The 21,357-nt window shown below is 47.5% G+C and overlaps 1 protein-coding gene and 1 long non-coding RNA gene across 5 annotated transcripts in view; one reads left to right on the top strand and one right to left on the bottom strand.

Annotated features, from left to right (window-relative positions):
* Positions 1 to 21,357, bottom strand: part of SPEN (spen family transcriptional repressor) — a 66,954-nt gene that overhangs the window by 36,341 nt on the left and 9,256 nt on the right. For all 4 annotated transcript variants that reach the window (XM_061379510.1, XM_061379512.1, XM_061379513.1 and 1 more), the window contains exons 2-3: positions 11,145 to 11,465; positions 7,323 to 7,799 (exon numbers count right to left, since the gene is read on the bottom strand). In XM_061379510.1, coding sequence (XP_061235494.1) covers positions 7,323 to 7,799; positions 11,145 to 11,465 — 798 coding nt within the window. The remainder of the gene's footprint in view (positions 1 to 7,322; positions 7,800 to 11,144; positions 11,466 to 21,357) is intronic.
* Positions 2,474 to 2,888, top strand: LOC133226239 (uncharacterized). The gene is made up of 2 exons (XR_009729450.1): positions 2,474 to 2,659; positions 2,745 to 2,888. It is a non-coding gene; the product is annotated as an uncharacterized LOC133226239 (long non-coding RNA).

The following is a 21,357-nucleotide window of genomic DNA, read 5'->3' as shown; positions in this document are numbered from 1 at the left end:
TGTGTGTGCTTTAATGGCAACACATATGACTGAACACAGGTGGCGGTTGGGTTCTTCCTTTGATCACCCTAATGACCAGTGTTTTTTCCGGAAGCATTCAGCACAACCTTCCTCTTTTGCTATTCATCCCTCTGCGTGAATATTCATTAGAAATTATTAAACAGCCCATGATTCCAAAGGTCTTTATGCCGGGAATCCTCTCCCCCACCTTTTGGTGCCTGTAATGTATGTGTCTCCATCTGAGCTGTCTAGACTCCATCAGCCGCGCAGACAAGCAGGCACTTCTAGACTATGATCCCTCTAATCTATTTTAGTGATGATTCACATCCCAGTTGTATTTCCCACAAAGAAAGAGAAATCAGGACCATTCCCACAGCAGGAGGCCCCCAGCACTACACCATTCCCTGGATTTGGTTGGCTTTGGGGGGGTCTGATTCCCCCTTACCCTCTGGGTGTGCTGCAGGAAGGGAACAGGAGGCAGATTCCTTCCTGACTTCAGGATCCCTCAGTCGAAGCCCTGCTCCTGAGATGAAACACGGGCAGCTTCAACTTCCCTGACCTCAGCTAATTCTTTCCTTCCCTCAGCCTACTCAAGATGATTAAGCAAAATACTTGGAAGGAAATCAAAGCCTTAAAAACGCAATTAGAAGTGACCATTTGGTTAACGCGCGCACGCGCAACCCCAAAGTCAAACCTCATCCACCAGCAGCACCAACTCCTTCCTCCGTGCAGGAGGGTTATTATTAATGATAATCAATGCTCAGCAGCTCCCACGGGGCTAACAAACAGCCCAACGCAAAGCTCAGGAGGCCAGCGTGTCCCCCGATGCCGGTGGGAGCAATGCCTTCCATATGGCTCCAGTTTTTCCCACTGTTCCTTAAGGAGGAGGTTGGGAAGACCGGGAATTGCCAAACCTCACACCAGATCTGCAGACCTGAAGCTGTGACCTGGAGATGTTTGTAAGACACGGCAGGCTCTCCTCCCTCCACAGATAAGGCACCTTCACACCAGGGTCTGGATTTAGCTGCCAGAAACCTCTGTATTTGCTAACAAAGGCTCGGATATAACTGCAAGAAGCTTTTACAGCATTAAACAAAACCAACTGCTCTAAGAGAATGCAATACAATAAAGTCATCAGATGATCAAAATAGCTCTCATCATAATAAAGGACCCTTTTCCCTTCACAGCCACCCCCAAAACACGATGCACTTTCGAGATCCCCTTCCCGAGATTTATTGAGGGAAAAAGATGGATTTCTCCGCCTGTAAAGGCAAATGCCCTTTGAAACAGCAGCCGTTCGGCTCCCCGGCCCTGCTACAGAAACAAAGGCTGCCAGACCAGATCCCGATCAACACCGCCTGCCGCCCATTTAAGAAGAGGCTTAATTGCTTTGCCATTCAGAGCCAGCAATTACCACCTCTTACTGGGAGTGCTGCGGAGGGGGGTGTTATGCACTGAAGCAAAACCTCCACTCTTTTCTGGGGCCACTCACGCACTGAAAACTGTGTAAAAACTACAGATACCATCGGAAAGGATTTTATTGTGTATTCACATGAAAACGGAGGTGGGTTCTCCCGGAGGGGCTTAGCAATGGTGAGAAACCTCGGGTTTATGTCACAACTGCGTCCTACCTGCTCCGTATCCGATGATATTTACCTTCGGATCTGGTTTTGGGGGGCTCATTTCTCCGTCGGGCGCTGAAGGGAGGTTTTTAAGGACAAAAAAGCGAGCTAGAACGCTCGAGGTTACCTCAGCTCCCCGCTTCCACACAGGCGCTGCGGATAAAGCCCTTCCTTCACCCAGGAGCTAAACCCGCCGCAGCGAGGGGCTGGGGCTCTGTTTTAACCATTTTGACCGTTTCTACCGCGGTTTATTTGTGTTTTCGGAGGTGTTTTTCGCCGCCGCGGCTGAGGGGCGGCGCGCCGGGCCGGCTCCCGCCGGTTCAGACCGGTTCTGCGGCACAAACAACCCGCCCTCCGCGCTCGCTGAGGCGGCCGCCGGGGCTGCGGGTGCCCGCGGGCAGGGAACCGGGTGTCCTCGGCTCCCAAACACACCGAGCACCCCCCCCGGTGTCCCCGCTTCCATCACAGCCGGGCTCCGAGGAGACCTAAAGCGGCGGGGAGCGAGGTTAAACCCTCCTCATGCAACGCGCGTTGCTCATGGCTGACGCTGAGGTAACGCGAGCCGGCGCCAGCTGAGGTGAGGAGGGGACGGTGGCACCGTTCGGTGCCAGGCCAGCTGCGATCCCGGGCGGTTTATCACCTATTTCAGTCCACAGCACTGTGTGCGTGCAGAAGCGGTGTTTTTAAAGGAGAATATAAAGGTTTGCTTTGTTCTATTGAGCACAAAAAAACCCCACATCTCCTCCTTCTTGAAAGGGACTGGAAATCTGCCTCTGCTCCATCTCAAAACGCTCCCAAAGGGGAAGGGAAGATGTTGAGGAGGATGGAGGGGGTTATATTTAGATGACACACGAAAGAACAAAGTGAAAACGCTCGACAGTCGGTAACAAACCCCTGAGCTTTTAATTTTCCTTCCCTTAATTCACGTTTCCCTGCGCAGAGAGAACATCAAAGCGGCACAGGGCTGCACGGGAACAGGAGGTGAGGATGAGGTGTTGCTGCACCTGACTATTACCGGATTTACTGTTGCCTTTGTGGTGAGTGAAAAGGAAGCTTCCTTCTCCACGTAATTTATTTATTATTCCTTCAATCTTTGCCTAATTCTCTTCCCCACACGAACAGGAACATGCTCAACCCTCTCAGCCTGCCAGAAGAGATGAAAACCACTGACGTTATCTCTGCAGTGCAAAACTGCGATGGAATCAGTTCACATCAGCAAAGGCCATCGCACACACCCTGAAATAAAGCCTCAACAGCCCCATTTAACTCCATTCTTCCCGGTTTTTCAGCTGTCCCCAGCAGAGGCATCTCTGAACCCACTGAAGAGTCCTGACTCCTGAGCCTAAGTCAGTGATTCATCACTTGCTGGCAGGCAAACTATGCGGGAAAGAGGCGATGAAGACAATGGTAGGGAAAGGTCTGCATGATGCAATGAAACTGAATTCACTTTCTGGTACTTTCGCTTTGAGCTGTTTGAACGGGCTAAGAAAGTCCCTGACAGAACAGAATGCAGTGGAGCCTCCATTGAGGCTGCAGGGAGCCTGTTTTTCCCATGATTAAAATTCTCTTGGCAGTGTTTTTCATCAGTTTATTTCAATATTAAGACACATAAAATAACACATACGTGTTCCTTTCCAACTGTAACTCACTGCTCCAGAAAGAATTTCATCACAATCGAAAACTTAAAACATAATCTCTAATTACTTGCCCACTCCTCGTTAGAACTTTAAAATCCCATTTCCAAACATCTCTATGAGCAACTTCCTACCTGTGCTTTGTTTCAGCACTGTGCTCTCCTAGATCCTGGGAAACATACATAAAGTCATTCTGCATCGAAGCTGAAGTTGTCATTTTAATCCCAGAGCAAATCTTTTTTACAAGCTATAGGAAATTATTCACCTCTGCAGTAACAATCCAGCATCGATGTCAACCAAACAACCACTCTAAACAAATCACAGTATCACAGAATGGTTTAGGCTGAAGGGAGCTTAAAGCTCATCCATCTCCAACCCCTGCCATGGGCAGGGACACCTTCTACTAGAGCAGCTTGCTCCAAGCCCCTGTGTCCAACCTGGCCTTGAGCACTGCCAGGGATGGGGCAGCCACAGCTTCTCTGGGCACCCTGTGCCAGCGCCTCAGCACCCTCACAGGGAAGAGCTTCTGCCTTATCTCCAACCTGAATCTCCCCTGTTTCAGTTTGAACCCATCACCCCTTGTCCTATCACTCCAGTCCCTGATGAAGAGTATAGAAATACATTAGAGAAGGTTCAAAAGGAAACCTCAGGTCACCGATCCACGACTTTACACACACACATGCACATGGTGCTCATACTTTCACATTCTGAACCATCACCTCTAGGAAAACCCAAGGATCCAGTGCATCAGTTTAGATCCCGTCTGGACAAGGCACCTCACCCAGTGTTTAAGAGCGACACATCCTGCTGCTCGGTGCCGGGAGGCGGCACAGCAGCAAGGGCTAGAAATAATCAGTACCACGTGGAGCAGCACAAAACGCGTTGAACCGCCTGACTTTACAGAACACAGTAAAAAAAGCATGGAAATTATTTTTAGCATGTTGGAACACCTCAAGCAGCAGCCTAGAAAAGTTCGTTTTCTACCCAAAAACATAGAAAAAGGGGGATTCTTCCAAGGAGATGGGGCAGGACACAACCAAAATGTGTTTTGCTTCCAATGGGATCACTCAGCTCCCATCCGTACTCTGCCCCTTCCATGACACAACACAGAAAACATGTTTGCTAATGGATCATTTGTGGTGCGTGTTCACATGGGGGAAGTGGAGAAATGGAGGCTGGTGGTGGCAGAAGATTCCAACGTCATTTTGGGGGTTTTTAAGCTTCCAAGATGATTAAAACCCCAATGACCCTCTTCCACAATGAATGTGGAAAATGAGGAATCTCGAGTCAGGATGACTCCAAATCACAAACTATTACGGGTGTGGAAGCGGCTCCAGCTCAAGCATCCACAGCCACCAGTGTCCCAGCAACTGCCAAGGCCTCAGGACACTGAACAGAGCACTGCTGCACAGAACAGGGGTTATTTTTACCATGATCTTTTTGGTCTTATCTTCTGCATCACCCCTGTGCAGCTCCCATTACACACCCCTGCAAAGGCCTCCAAATACACATTTAAAGCTTAGCCCAACACAACAAACCTTTATGAAATAAAGGCTTTTTCACCTTTTTTTTTCTTTAATCAACCTGCAGAGCATCTTTCCTCACGTTACTGTCCAGGAAAATCACCTCCATTTAACATAAATCATATTTACATCATGCAGCTCTCTGAAAAGCAGATGGAATAAAGCCCCAACTTCTCCTTTGCCACCTTTCTGCTGGTTTTCAGAGTGCCTGAAGGATGGTGCCACACACAAAAACAGTCCCAAGTGTTTTAACACCAAGTTCCCCACTGTCCCCAAACAGGGACCCACCTCTAAGTGAGCAAAAAGCGTTTTGCCTCCTCCAGCCTGCCAGTGCAGGGCCAGGACAAGACCTGAGTGACAAATATAAAGACCTCAGTAATTTCACAGCATCACAAAATCAGCCATTTCCACTTAGAATAAAGCCGTAAGAGGATCTCCAGTTTGCTAAAATCCCCGAGAAATACTATGTGATTTGCCAGAAGTAATTCTTCCTCAGACAACAACAAACCACCCTCAGTTATTCCAGGTAAATCCCACTCCAGAAATGAAAAATAAGGGGATTTGGTAAAGCAATCCAGGGATGACACAGCCAGAATTTACTACCCAGGCTATAGAAATGGGGCTCAGTTTCTGCCTGCTCTGGGTACATGATCTCTAAGTATCTTGCACAGGGAGAAGGGGACAAGGTGGCTTTTGCTCCCCTGGGGTCTGAGGCTGAATTCAAAGCATGTTAAAAATTAAACAGAAAAGCCCACTTGTGCTTTAAGGCCAGCTGGGGTTTTGCTTTTCAAAATAAAGTTATAAATATTTATTAATCTCTAACTCATTGCTTAGAAACATGTAAAACTGCTTTCTGAGCCTTCAGAATTCAATACACCAGAATCCATCACTTGCTCTACTGAATTTCTGCATTAATGAGGAAAGAAGTATGTTTATTTCCCTTTCCTCCCAGAGCATCATCTAGTTTTCCATTACTACAACCAGAAATTGCCAAGATGGAACGCTGAAGCACACAGCAGACACTGCTTTTCTTCTGATTAATCCTAAAACCTTGTTCCAGTGGGATCACGTTCAGTCCTCTCAAATTCAAACCACAATTTCATCCCATCTCGACCTCCCAACAATGACATTTCATAAATATGACGAGTTTCTTGGACTCCCTTCTACCCATTCTGCAATGCACAAAGGAGCACCAGAGAGAGGTTTTTTTTCTCCCTGCTTGGGATTTTTTTTAACCTTAAATGTAACCAGACCTCCTTTTGATTCATCTTCTCCGGGGTTGTTTTATTGGAGACCAATGGAAGTCTCACCAGCTTTTTTTAAGCTGTAACAGGTGTGAAAGATCTTTGACAAGGGATTGTCCTCCTCCAAGTGCTGAGATCTCATTCGGAGAGAGGTGTTAGTAATAAGCAGAGCAGCCCAAAGTCCTCTCAATCATTCTAGAGGAGCCTCTCTCCTAACCTGCTCTCCAGCCAAGCCAGGACCTGGATTTCTAAATCCAGGAGGAGAAAATGAACTGAAAGAAGTAAATAAATCTTCACACGGTTCTCAGCTTCCTCATCCTTCCATCTGCCCTCCCCAGCATCAGCCCATCCGACCCTTCCCAACACTCCAGCATCGAGCACGTTAGGAGTTTATAAAACATTAGAGAGTTACCAGTGGCAGAATTCCATTTGCAGCGATAATCAAACCCCAACTATTAATTACACTGATAATCACTGAATTACTGCTTTCAGCTTTGGAAAACAATTGGCACACAAAGGACACGTTTCCAACTCTGCAAACCCCTCAAAGCTCTTCACCCAACATTTCCTGTGTGCAATGGCACCTCCTTCCTTTCCACTTTTAGGGTGAATTTATTCTTAAAAAGCTAAATATCCATGAGGCATTCCAACATGTCCTTTCAAATTGGCACCAGAATTCCAATGACTAGCTCCAGCACTTTTTTTCTTCCCCTGTACTAGTTTATAAAGCCACAGCAAAGCAGAACCAAGGCCGTGGGTGATATCACTAGGAAATGAACACTTGGATTTATGATTTCTTTCTAATTCTTCCAAGTCTGCAGTTTTTGCTGTGAGGCAACAGGGGAAAAATGGAAGAGATCAACCTTGGAAATGTTGGCGGCAACATGAACAAGAGGAAACTGAATGCCACCATCCATCATTTCCTAAAGTATTTTACAGCACGTCCTGTAAAATGCAGTTGACCTTAAAACTTGCTCATTCCTTCACTTGGCAAGCGAAATTGCTCCCTGCTCCTCAGACAGACAGGCAGCATCCGTGCACCCCGCGCTGCCCAGCCAGTGCCTGATGGAAGCTGCACAGATCCACCACGGAAAATAATTAACCACAGCAACGCCGTTCTCCTCCGATCCATTTCCTGCCAACTGAGCCCTTCTGCCTTTCACACCGCTTTACTTCTACACCAGTAACGCTCTGCCACCAAACACCTTCTATCTCCACAGCCCTGGCTCACAACTCCACACCGTGCCTCGGAAACAGCCTGCAACACCCAGGGAACGGTCGCTTTGGGTCGGGACCTACCTGTCGCTGCTGGTACTGCTGCTGCTGCTGATGGAGTCGCTGCTGGAAGACCTGCTCCGGGAGCCGCTGCCGCTGGGGGAGCGGGTGGGTCTGGCTGCCTGGCTGGCCAGGCGCTGCGGGGACTGTGTCCTGGACTGCGATGAGTGCGGCGACCGGCTCCTGCTGTGCTGGTAATTCCTCTCTGGCCTTCTGCCTCGTACCTCCCGTGTAATATCATCCCTGTAGATATCCCTGTGTACCACACTGGGCAATGTAAACTGCTCCCGGGCCCTAGGTTCATAACGGGGGTCGTGAGCATCAAAACGGGTTGGACTTCGACTCCGAGAAGTATAATAGAGCCCGTGTTGTAAAGTCCGCTCTCGAGGATCTCTATAGTAATCCTGATCGTAATGTCTCGTCCGATCAAATCCTCCCGTCCCCCGCTCATGGTGTCCATAGGCACTATGTTCATAAGCACGCTCCCTGTTATCTGAAGCCCTGCATTTAGGAAGGGGGGAAAAATACTCCATCAGAAAGGGGTAAGCACAACTCCAAGCACATCATGCAAACATTCACATCAGCATGGGCTTATTTTTGCAACTGCTTCTCCACTAAACAGCAATAACCTATCAAGCAAACGCTGACAAACTTAAAAACATCTTACTTGGCTCCAAAGTTATATTCATCTACAATCAAGCTGAGCAATCATCTTATTTTAATCACAGTATCAGGCTTTCATGACCAGCATCTTGCCTGCACAGGGAAAATATATCAGTTGTTCCAGTGCAGAATCCTCATATAAGTTATGGGTTTTTTCTTTTCAAGTCAATAAAAATTTAAAACTTCATGTTTGTGGACATCAAAATTAACTTTTTTTTTTTCCCCTCCATTTTTGCTTAAGAGCTTCAAAAAGTTTTCTGGAATTTGCTCATTACTGGAGCTCTTCCTATTATCCTTCTGCAAAAATGGCATGGCAAGGGGGGCAGTAGCCATGAAAGCCTCCGTGCAAAGCATGACCCAAAGGTAGGAAGCTGCTTTCAAAAGCGGTAGCACAACCCAGAGAGAAGACCCAGAAAATTAGGGGGTTTCTTGTTGTTGTTCTAAAGCAGTTCATCCTCTGAGGGAATTTTGATGTTATCAAACTGCTACGCTTCATTCTCATCAGCTAAAGGAATATCTTGATCCCTAACATCAGGACACCCCAATTCTAGGATGCAGGGCCCCAGAATATACTAAAACCCTACGTAAAGAGTACGAATTACATTTCTCAGCAGGTACTTTTGTTTGTTGAGTCTGCTGTTGTTACTGCCATCACACAATTTGCACCCGCTCAAGCTGCTCTCAAGGAGCTACAGTCCATTTTGTTTTGGTATTTCAAACGTTTTGTACATCAATCGAGAAAGGCTCCATGTTCTGAGGAAGTTCTTGTGATCTCTCCAATAAAAGAGACAGTACAACTGACAGGTAGAAGTTAAAAGAGCATCACAAATAGTTTAGTCGTCTAATTCAGACAAGCACCGGGACGGTACGTCTGAGTTACAACCACAGAATGAAAGAATCGAGAACGATCACATTCAGGGTTTAAAAAATACTTGTAAAATTCCAAGTATGTCAGTGTGGGCAAAGTTAATTTAAGAATTTAATTATCCATCGCATGAAGGACATTTTAACCTTTTTTTTTATTCAGCCTTCTCTGATTCTTCCTTCAGAATCCAGTATTAGTCACTTCAATCCCCTGAATCCTAATAACCCACTTCTGCCTCGTGCTTCCTCCTCCTCTCCTGCATCACAGCTCTGTCTTCTATTTAAAATGGCAGCAACAGCGCAGGGAGCTTTCATGAACTGAAAATGGGATTTGAATCTTTTTCCATTAGCATCTCAGGAAGTTCCCTCCATTCCTCCTCCAATGAATCACTAGATCCTTAATGCCCTACATATATTCATCCTCTGTTGTTAAGTTATATCTCATTTTTAAGCTTTCTACAGAGCTAGATCATATTTTGCCTGCATTTTTCCTCTCAAATTATATATAAGCAGCTACCCAACCAGTGCAATACAACATTATTCTCTTATACATCCACTCAAATTTCATTGTTGCCTTTCTATTTGCATTATCTCTTGCTCACAACAATGGCATTTTGGATTTCAGGATCTGGCACAGAAGCATGTCTCTTTCCCCCCCCTTTTGAAGGACCAAGATCAACAATTTTATAGCAACTGTTGCATTTAGCATCCTACAGAGTGTTAATCAGTGAAAGCTGCTTTAATGAGGTAAGAGAAAAAGCAGTATTTTCTAGAGGGTTACTGCTATACAGCTGACATAAAAGAACAAAGTCCTTATCCATGAGAAGGACACAGAAGACAGACAGAGGAGCTAGCAGAGCTGGAAATCTAACAGCTACAGCACTTCTGGATTTATCTATTAGTACTAAGTACTACTGGAGTTAGTGGAAAGAGAGGGTTTGACTTGGGTTAGGAGAGGGGCTAAGATACACAGGGCAGGACATACCAACCTTTTCCAAGTGTGGAAACACGACCTATATTCCCAATTAAATCTAGGGAGAGAATTGTGACATAACTTCCCCAATTTTGGCCCCTCTTACAGGGGTAATCCACCTTCTTAATGGGCAAGGGTGTCAAATGATATTTTAGATGAACCAACAAGAAAAAAATTTAAAAAAATCTTAGTGACAAGACGAAAAAAAAAACAGAAAAAAAGAAAAAAAAAAAAGGAAAATTCCACTGGAAGGAAGCAGTCCCAGACTGAAACCGTAACTCTGAAACCCCCAGACTTCTTTCTTGAGACAGTAGTCACTTAAATAGATCCATTACTTTAATTTCCAGCCCTATGTCTGAATCAAGCAGCTGGTAGAAGATCACCCAATGCTGCAGGGCTCTCATCGCTGCTGGCCAGCAGGCATCCTCTGTAACCTTTGTAACCATCCAGCCCAGTCATTTTGCACTGGTGTATCCACAAACTGGTATTAGCACCACGTCCTTAAAACTAAAGTATGTTTAATGTGGAGCAGCAAAGAGCTTTTTAAGAGACTAGACAGTAATCCACTCCCCATGGCTACTGGCGTCTTGACTGTATACCATCCAATAAATTCAAGGCAGTAGTTCTTATCCCAGCATTAAAAAAAAAGGCTATAATTTCCAAAATTTAGTAATGTCCATCAATTCTTTTTGCCAATACCATCAGAAAGAATAATCCCAATAACTTGGAAATGATGTAGATCCAAAATGGAACCATCACAAGCTGCCTTCGGTCTTCTCCATCCAAGCGTTATCTCCATGGCTAAGTGTTGTCTGTAGAATCCAAGGGGCTGTATCATTAAGAGTCTACTAGGAATTTTGTGGTGACAATCCAATTAACATACCCACTGCGTATAGTGAGAGCTGAGAACTAGGCATCGAGCTTTCACAGAATTTTAGGTTCTAGTATTCCGAAGATACTCCACAGAGAACTTCACCACATGTTGTAGAGTAAGATAGCTCCATCTGGCAGCAGGGATACATCCGAGCAAGGCCTTAATATTATCCAAGAAATGGAATCATTACTTCTAGAAAAGAGTAACTCCAATATCGATGCTGGCCAAAGGAAATCTTCCATCTTAAAACCACCTTATTTCAAGTGTAGATATCCAACCAGCTGCGGAAACATCCTCTACGGATCCACAAGGTACCAGCCACTGGGATAGAAATCACTTCCGTTTCCAACCCAAAATAGGAAACATAGATAATTCCCAAAATTTTAAATCCATCTGGGGGCCCTAGATACGAGTTTGTGTTTCTCACCATATCAAATACAAAATACCTGCCTAGAGAAACCTTGGAACTTACCCATCAAGTCTCCGCTCATAACGTCCTTCCCGTGCATGAAGCGATGGGGGGGGGCCGTAAGTGGGCCCCCCGCCACCTCCTCTGAACCCAGAAACCTCTCTACTACGAGATGCTATGGAAACTGTATCATCCAATCCCCGAGCAGCACTGGGAATGGTTCCTGGTTCATTATAATCCGTCCGGAGGTCTCTATCTCCCATTTTGTTGACAGAGTTGTGTGCCTTCTGCGCACTTTTGATGTCCACAAAATCCACAAACGCTGCCACTCCGCCTTCCGACCCCCTCTTAGGGAGGATTTTGACACTTTCGACACGTCCATATCTGGAAGAAAAGCAAAGCAGAGCAGGAATATTAGTGCTGGTGGAAACAGCCCACGATTAATAACACTGCCTCCTGCAAAACCAACATCCATTTCCAACCGCTTGCCCTTCCCACGCGGCAGGAAAATCAATCGCGAAGCGCAGTGGAGATTGGCAGAGGTGTTTTCAGAGAGGGAAAAAGCCATTTGTGGAGGGGAAAAAGCCATTGTAACTTTCCATTACTGCATTTCAACCTCCTCCCTTCTGGTTGCTTACCGCAAGATCACCCTTTTTATAACAACAGAGCTAGAGGAACAGAAAGTGTCTGCAATTAGAGCAGCCCTTCTCACTTCTGATCTGACGAGCAAGACACAATTAAAACAAAACTGTGTCACCATCAGTTACAAATATAATGACATCCTGATGATTTTCTTCAGAAAACGACCTTGACACAGCAATTCCACTACTCCCATCTATATTTAATCCATTCAGCACTGAAACAAGAGTCTTCATTCTACTCCTTGTTTCTGATCTCAACCCCATTTAGCTACAAGGCACCCCTGGGCCAGGCTGCACTTGGGGTTGAAGCTCAGACCCCCCACCGTGGACCAGGAAGCGCAATAGGGACACTGAGGAACACTGATGGGAGCGTGACACCACCCTGTTGAATGTATGTCAAGTTACTGCAACTCGGGCGCAAACAGGTGAGTAAATGTCTACGTAAAACAAACAATAAACCCAAACTCGCCTGTCCACACAAGAAAACACGACGTAAAGATGTTGTTACACAACTCCTGTCAACTCACAGCACAAAGGATAAAATGGGAAGTATGAACACAGCCACAGCTAAGAGCTGCAGGTCACGTTTTGGTTGCTCATTTCACCTAGATTTTAAGCAAAGCAGGTTAAATGCCTTTAATTAATACATCCATGAGAAAAAGAGGCCAAAAGCGTATTTTTGAGTGCACTGACAAACTGACACACAAATGTAGAACTGATCAAGGAATACTTGCGAACACTGTGAAGAATTCCTCATACCTTCCTGTTCACAGAGACAGCATGATGCTGAACAGATCTTAGACAAGAAAAGATCTTAGACAAGAAAAGGTGATTTGAGCTTACATGGAGGGAGAAGCTCCCTCATCCGCCTGTCTGTGGAGCCCACATGGCTTTCCACACACCTTCCCATCTTTCCATTGTTGTGGGATGACTAATCCTTGAATAGGATTTGAGAGCCTGCCTGCCTGCCTGCTGCCTTCCCCTTCCAACCTGACCTACTAGACTCTGTATCTAATCTGCTTTGGATTTACACCTCATCTTTCTCCAGGTTATACTCCACCAGACACAGTGCACTACCTGTTAAGGAATATGTGCACAAACAAGAGCATCTTTCATGTCAAAAGTGCCACATTAGGCACAAAAAGGTTAGGTTGCCCTGAAGCTATCCAGAACAGAGCTTGCTGCCTTTGTCCTCATGGGTAGAGCACAGTGATGGTAACTCTCAGGAGACTCCTAACCTGTGATACCAAACCGATACACTGGTTAGTTTTCACTCTAATTAAAAGCTGCAATGAGCAAGTAATAGCAAACAGGACTGCAAGGAAGATACTTCTCAGCCTACACTCTTCTGAAGCTGGATATGGTTATATCTTGCCTTGAAGGCAAGATCAGAAAGACCAGAAAAGTAGAGGATATGGTCATTAAAATCTGTGTGAGGGAAAAAGGGATGTGGCAAGTGTAAAGAGAGAAGGAACAGGAAAAGAAGAAGGGGAATGAAAACAGAAAAGTGCCTGTTTGAAAATAAGCACTTATAAATGATGAGAAGTATGAAAATAATCAAGTATCTTCATTAGAATCACCCTCTAACGTGTGTTTCAGCACTAATTTTCAACATACAGCAAAGGGAAAACGTCAGAGCACAGAGTGCTCCAACTCTTGACATCCACTGACTTCTCCTAAGTAGTGCAGGTACAGAGCGACTGGTTACAACATGTACCTTCCTCCCGCTCCTTGCTTACATGTTCTGTTACTGGCAGCACCAGCCCATACCTGGTGTACGGCAGGGGAGGAATGAGCATTTCTGCATCACTCCAAAAACCCAAAATCCCAATTGACCTTCCTCCTGTTGACTCTGTATGCAGTGCTGCCTGCCAGCTCCATCAGACGTGGGCTCAGAACGCGTTCTCTTCCCGCTCACTGTCCCAGCAGCGCTTTCACTTCCCTGTTCTGAAACCCTATCACGTACGTGTTGTTGTAACACCTACAGAGACAGACCTCAATTATCTTTCCTTTTGCTGCACAAGATCCAGAATGTGTTCAAATGTTCAAATATTTGAGCAAATGCTGCTAAGAGAGCACAGAAGATGCAGAACATCCATGTAATGTGCTCCCCACGGGCCAACAAATTCACCCAATACACACCCAGTTCTTTTGGATGAGGTTTAATTTTTTATATTGACAAAAGTACATTTTGGTTGCTGTTAATGGAAAAATAAGTATTATTTTATTGTTGTTTCCCTAAATAAGGAATGGGTGGGGGAGGCTCCTCCTGTACCCCACTGCAGTCCTAAGTCCCCCCACTCACTGTAACCCACCCGTTATCCATCCATGCAGACACTGCCCTGTTTGGTGTCCTGCTCCGCACCCCTGATGAGCCCCGAGGCCAATCTGTGACAATCCCTTTGCTGAAAGCGAGGGAGCAGCCGGGGGGAGGAGAAAGGGAGCAGGAGATGGGGGGGAGGATGAAAGAAACCCCAGGCAGCAGCAGCTCGCCCTGCGCGCTCAAGGACAGCTGCTGCAGAGGAAGGGCTGCATCCTCCTTGCCCAGCGTGGTCCTGTGATTACACACATCCGCGGTCCCCCACCGCGAGCATTAATCCGTCTGGTGATCCAGCCCGTCCCCACCCATTGGCGTCTCTCCGAGCTGCTCCCGTCTTGGCAGATGCTGCCGGGAGGAGGACTGACTGCATCGAGGGGAGAGGAGGGGGGATCTGCAGTGCTGCATCACCACACGGGTTTACTGCAGCAGAATAATACATTACAAGAGGTAAAAAACACAACCCATCATTCTGTCTGCAATCCGCTCCGTGGATCCAAGTTAAGATGGAGGCGAACGTGCTCCGAAGAGCAACCTTTGTCCGATGCCGAGGGCTGGGAAGAGGGGACAAAAGACCAGGGCAGGCATCACTGCGACCTTTGGTAACGCTTGCAGGGCAGCTCCTCTGCCCCTCACCTCCTATCTCGATACCTGTGCGTCAGCCCTTTCCAAGAAGGCTGCGTTTTGCAATTGCTGGCAGACAACAAAGAGGCGCCTTCGCTCTGCTCCGAACCCGCAGCCCTAAGGAAAACAAGGCTTTCAGTGCCTCTTCCCTCACGCTGGTTAATCATTTGCTCCATTCCATAAGGATCTTCAGTGGGGTTTTACAGCCCAACCGAAGCAGAGGAGACCAGGACGTGCAGGAGCCATTGGTGTCACCGAGCCCCTCCACCAGCACCCAGCTGTAAACACAGAGCCAGAGGCCCTTTCAGAGCAGGAAAGTTGCTGGATAATCACTGCTCTGACAAAGCCACGCTAATCCCGCTTTCAGACAAAGGGAAGGAATTCAGAACTTAAGTATTATCGGTTTATTCACTGCAGATCAAAGCACCTCTGTATTCAAGCAGCTGAAACGTCTCTGCGCTCTTGGCATGGCTTCTTGGCATGTTTCTCTCACTCTCCAGCCCTTCTTCCTCCTCCCCAGCTCTTCCTCCCATTGGGAAGCACAACCTCTGTGAACACCAGGCCAGGCTGGTTCCTCCTCCCCAGGGGCCATGTATGGCCCATACACAGCCATGGACCCCTCACCCTACACCCTGAACCCTCAGCACCCTCCTGGACTTCCCATTTCTAACCAATCACTTTATCCCAGGTCCCTGCTCCAAACATTGACTCTTCTACAGTTTCTGCTATTCCCAAGGGAAAGCCTTTTCTAACCAAAGGATGGACTGCGAGAAAGCTGACAGCTTTCAAACAAAATTCAACTGCAGTATAAGGAGGAGGATCTTTATGAGTTGGTATCTGTATGACAGGAAAAGGTAGGCTGAAATCAGGGGAGATTTTGGTATTTACTCAAACCAAATCCCAGTCTAACTCATGTTACTTCCCTGTTTCTCACACTGAGCTCCTCTCAGCACCTCTGATGACCTTTTTACCCAACCGTTTTCACCCCACAGAATTCTGCAGGTCAGCTGCAGCCCAGTGCAAAAGACTTTGCTGTATTTCCATTGAGAAGCCAGCACAACACTGCTCCAGAGACACTGCAAGATAAAAAACAACACAGGAGGGGTTTGTGCTTCTTCCTGCACCACTCATTAAGAGCATGATCAGACAAGATGTCCTCATCCAGCCCGACATCGGAATACACTGGGTTCAGTTGGACACCTTTAGCCATGCAAGCAGCGGGATGGCTTCTCCGTGCCACGCTCCAGCTCCTTCCTCCTGCGGGGCGATACGAGCCAGGCAAGCCCTGGCCTGCGCTACTCAGTGCAGCGCCCGCACAGCTTGAAGCTGCTCTGGGCCAATCCCATTCCTCTCCCTTTGTTGTGATTTCGTAACTACATAATGTGACCTGAAATAATACTTCTCCAGATGTCTGCGCCTCGCTCCTCCTTCCTAACCCTGATTCAGTCCAAACGCCCCATGCTCGGGGCTCCTCTAGTCCTGCGTTTCTCCGTGTGGATCTGCTCCAGACACAGGGAACCACAAGATGGGCAAACACTGAAGCTGTCGTGAAGCAGTTGCCATCACCAGCACCTCTGCAGTTTGCCACCAGGCTGGGGAAGTCTATTAAACTCCATGACCATCAGCTCGAGGGTCTTCTGCTACCATAGGCATTCACATCACCAGGGCTTAATAGTCACTGGGTTTAATATTAAAAGCCTGAGCCAGCAACACCGAGGAACTTGTGTCTTTACACTGGCATTCCGAAAGAAGGAGGCACTGATCACAATGAGGACATTGAGAAGTAAAATACAGCCCCATAATTTACTTGCCATGAAAAATGCTTACATACTTCTAAATTTCTTTTAGGAAGGGAATTTCACATCAACTGTGATACCAGACAGTATTTTACCACCTGAGCAGCCCAGGGAATTACAGTCTGCTTCAAGTAATGCAGAGCATTCAGTTCCAACTCTGACTGTATCGTCACGTGCCCAGCATGGAAGGAAGACTTAAGAGCTCATAGATACACAAAGAATAAAGGAATTTAAGCAAAAACAAAACCACCCCAAAATGCACAGATCACATTACCGGCCTTGGGTCCTGCCATAAACAAAGCAGCTGGTCTGTCGCAGACACCAAAACCAAATGCAGAGCATCACCAGGACGGGGCTGGGATGGAAACAATGCCAGTTAACTGCAATGTACCTGTACAGAAGCAACAAGCAGCATTCCAGCATCCTGGAAAACTATGCTTGAAATCACCTTTAGCAAACATAGGGACCTGTGAGGCGATGAGGCACAACACTCATCTCCAGTGCACCAGGACAAATACATCAACGCACACATGGGCACTGGTGGGGGAAGACCAAGAGCCCCATGATCCATGAACAACTCAACACGACTCCTAACCAAGGGCCTGATCCAGAGTCGGCTACAGGCTGGAGCCTTGCTTCCTAAGGGCACTGGAGCGCATGGAACCAGCACACCCAGGACAGCAGAAATCAGTGCAGAAACACCAGTTACATATGCTGAGATTTGGAAACTGCCTACTCAGGATTGCGGTGGAGATCCTGTGGGTATTTACCCAACACACGCAGACAGACCTGCCCTGCTCAAGAGCCTGACAGCACCATCTTGTAACCCTCCTCCCAACAGGTTTTAGTGATCAAACCCACAAGGACGGGGGTACTAGCACAAAGGCTGCAGCAATGGATGGACCACTTCCAGCAGCCTCCAGAGGAGAATCAATGTACGGTATTGGCTTTCCTTATCTCCCTTCTTCCAAAGGTCATCAACTCTCCTATTTTTCCCCTGAGTCCCAAAGCTCTCTGCTCAGCCAGGCTGGTTGTCATCACTGCCAGCACATGGGGACAGGCTGCTCCTGTGCCTTGAGGAGCTCCTCCTTGAGGGATGTCCAGCCTTCCTGAACTGCTTTGCCTTTCAGGACTGCCTCCCAAAGGATGCTGACAACCAAGATCCTAAAGAGGCCAACATCTGCCCTCAGGCAGCCCAAGGCAAAGCTTTGGTTCTGCTGACCCTGCTTTTGGCTTCTCCAAGAACTGAAAACTTCATCATTTCGTGACCACTGTGCCCAAGTCAGCCTCCAGCCATCACATCACTCTGCAGTCCTCTGTTCACGGACAGGTCCAGCAGGCACCATCCCTGGCTGGCTCCCTCACCAGCTGGGTCAGGAAGCTCTCTTTCACACTGTAAGAACCTCCATGGCCGTTTCCTTTCCAGCAGATACATGGTAAATTGATGTCTCCCATGAGAAGAAGGGCCAGCGATTGTGTACCCTCTTACAGGGTATTTTGTCTGATTTTTCCTCCTGGTTGGGTGGTCTAGAACAGATTCCCACCATGATCTCTGCCTTGTTATACCCATTACAATCAGGTACCCCAATTGTACCCATAAACACTCGACCCTGTCATCACCATCATCAAGCCCTAGACCATCAAAACACTACTGAACTCACAGGGCTACCCTACCACCTCTGCCCCCTTGCTTATCCCTTCCAACCAACCTGTAGCCATGCACTGCAGCACACCAGTTGTGCAAGTCATCCCATCGCGCTTCCATGATGACAACTATGCCATCCTGCTGCACAACAGCTTCCAGCTCCCCCTGGTTTCTGCCAGTGCTGCAGGCATTGGTGTAGATAAATTGCTGCTTCTGTAACAAGAAGCCACCATGAGCAGCCAGGATGCGGTCCCGGATGATCACAAGCAGAACTCAGTAAATGATAAATCCCCACAATGCAAAGCTTTGAAAATCTTCACCTTCTCAAAGGCAGGCAGAATGAGAGCTCCTCGTATTCACAAGGAGCGCTGGTTTCCAGCCACACCAAGAGCAGCCCTTGTGACAGCAGTGATTCAGAAACATGCCCTAATTACCCAGCTCCCATCATTTTCTAGATTGCAATCTGAGATGCTTTAAAACCTGTTTAGAGTGATCTTTATTGGCTCCGCGACCTCTGGGGGGAGAAAAACAGTGTTCTTCAGGGCATTCTTTACAGTTCTCCTCCTAGCAATAGGAGACCTTCAGGGAAACCTCAACATCCAGGGGTAGGAACGATGAACCGGGTTACAGAGCACAGCCAGAGCAAGTCCTCAGCACGACGCTCACATCTCTCACCCGATGACTCCACTGTTAGGCTGCGCAGGTCCCTTTAGCCCCCAGCAGCACCTGGGACCCCTCCACCACCAGCTACAACCAGGGGTTCTGTTAACAGACCCAGCACATGTCTCTGCCACACACCGCAAACAGCCGGGGCTTTGTCTGTGCCTGTAATCCCTCCCCGAGAGATGACAAAGTAGGAAACCAAAAAGCGAGCACAGGCACATTCGCTGCTGCTGCTCCCCCTGGTATTTAAGCACAACACGCTCAGCAGATCAGATAGTCCTGGAGATAACTCCGGGCTGAAGTAAGTGCTCACTTCTTGCTTTACAGCTCAGCTGAACGCTCCATTTCAAGACACAAAGTAAGAGCGATTCCTAATTAAGACGTTTTATTTTTGCCTTTATTGCAAAGTCACCCTTTGGGTACTGCTGCGGGATTAATGCACAAATGAAATGATTATGTCCCAGCAGAGAGGGAACAGACAGCGTATTCAAAGCAGTTTATCCACGGCTGCTGCTGTGGGCAGCAACCTTCCCATAGCCAACACATGAGGTAATGCTTCTGCAATCCCCGTGACAGTAGTTTTGCCACAGATAAGCTGTTCTGGTGCGTACACATCAAGTGTAACCTGACTATTGGTACACCCCCTCCTCGAGGTACACACCAACGCCCTCGCAACACCCAAAGGGAGCCCTAGCAACATTTCAGGGTGAAGACGACAGAGGGGAGACAAATCCACGCTTGGGATACTGGGATTACATCAGGCTGTATGAATAATGGAAGAGCCTCAGCTTGACCTCAGCACTCCACACAGCACCTCGCTGGGCCACATTGCACATCCTCGCCCAAGCCAGCAGCTCCCTGCAACGTCAGGCAAGCCCAGCATTGCATCAGACCGGCCATGGGCCTCAAGGCTTCTTTGTCAGGAGGCAGATCCTGACCGAGCTGTAATGAAGGGCTGAACCCAAAATTCCCGAGGTGAAGCTGCCCAAGCACAGCTGAGCCATATGAGCTGCTTGTTCACAATGCCAGAAAAGAGGCAGACCCTGTGGTATTAAGTCACTTTTCCCAGCTGTCACTTCTGTACAATGAAGGACACTCACGGAGCACCCGCAGCAGGGCCCGCTGCTATACGTGTTATTAAAAACATAGAAATCAAAGTGGCTTTGGGAGCAGAAATAATGAAGACTCATTTCTTATGGATGCATGTCTCGAGGTCGAATTCTCCGGCGTCCAATAACTGCCAGTTCCCACTGCAGCTTTTCCCACGGTCAGGAACACCTCTCTCCCAGGTGGATTCTTTAATGTCTACTAAGAGCTGCAGTCTCACTGCAGCTTCTCTGTCCATAGGGCCACTAATCAAGTCTCCCTCCTCTATTAAAACCACTTGTTTTCACACAACTCAAAGGAACGGCTCATCTCTGAGACCATGAGCATGCCCTGCACCCTCAAGTTGAGCTGAAACTGGCTCACGGGTTCAGAAGTGATGAAGGAAGATGCATAGGCATGGCAGGATCACACTGACTTTGCCCTCCCAAGCAGATCAAAATAAATACAGCTACATCTGAAGCCCAAAATGGCTGGAAATCTGTAGAAACTCTGCGTGTTGGGCTGTGTTGTATCAAGTACAACGTGCTGCGATGCTTCATCCACCAACCTACGCAGATGCACACCACCAGGTTGCTACATGCTACACACAGAGCCCCTGAATTCCATCTCCAGGGCGGGTTTTTCTTCCAGCTCAAAGCATAATCCGCAGCTTTGCTTCAAAAACACCAGTGGCAATAGGCTCCATGAAGTGCTTTCTGCAGAGGAATTGCTCCAGCCTGTTCCTTTACACACCTGATTTTAGGATTTGCTTGGATTCGGTTTAGGAACGTGCAGCATCGCAACTGCAGGGGAATCTCTCGATTAATCAAGTTTTTCATTCTTACATAGAAGGGTAATTCCCCATCTCAGCTTTGCTGCTCCAAGCCCTGCTTTGCATGTATTCGGCAGCAGATGGAAGAAAATGCAGAGTCAGAACATTATGGTCTCCCTGCCATGCTGCAGAGCCCTCTCAATACGTTATCATCCCCAGGCTTTGTGTGTCTTGGTGCTCTCTGGTTCCAAAGAAACACAAACTTTACAACCTACTCTCCAAGGTTTTGCACATTCTCCAGAAAACAGCATCCCAGTGGAAATAAATAGACTGCCTGAGGTCTCTTAGATCATCCCAAGTGGTGGGATTGCTCTTTCTCCCCTGAACCACAGATCGGTTTGCACAAGCAACCAGCTTCAAATCAGGCTGGACAGCTTGCAACTCAGGTCTAACAGAAAGCAGCCATGGATTCAAGGACTTGCAGTCAAGTCACCAACCCCAAAAGCTCACTGCTCCTGTAAGGTTACAATCTTGAAACCAGGGAGGACAAAACAAGTCCTATCACCATAGAATGGTTTGGGTTGGAAGGGACCTTAAAGCTCCTCCAGCTCCAACCCCTGCCATGGGCAGGGACCCCTTCCACTGGAGCAGCTTGCTCCAAGCCCCTGTGTCCAACCTGGCCTTGGGCACTGCCAGGGATGGGGCAGCCACAGCTTCTCTGGGCACCCTGTG

Source organism: Neopsephotus bourkii, unplaced genomic scaffold (assembly GCF_033783945.1).
Source record: "Neopsephotus bourkii isolate Nb327-2 ecotype Australia unplaced genomic scaffold, CSIRO-AGI_Nbou_v1 NB_1778, whole genome shotgun sequence".
NCBI lineage: Eukaryota > Metazoa > Chordata > Aves > Psittaciformes > Psittacidae > Neopsephotus > Neopsephotus bourkii.
This window is presented reverse-complemented; position numbering and strand designations above follow the sequence as displayed.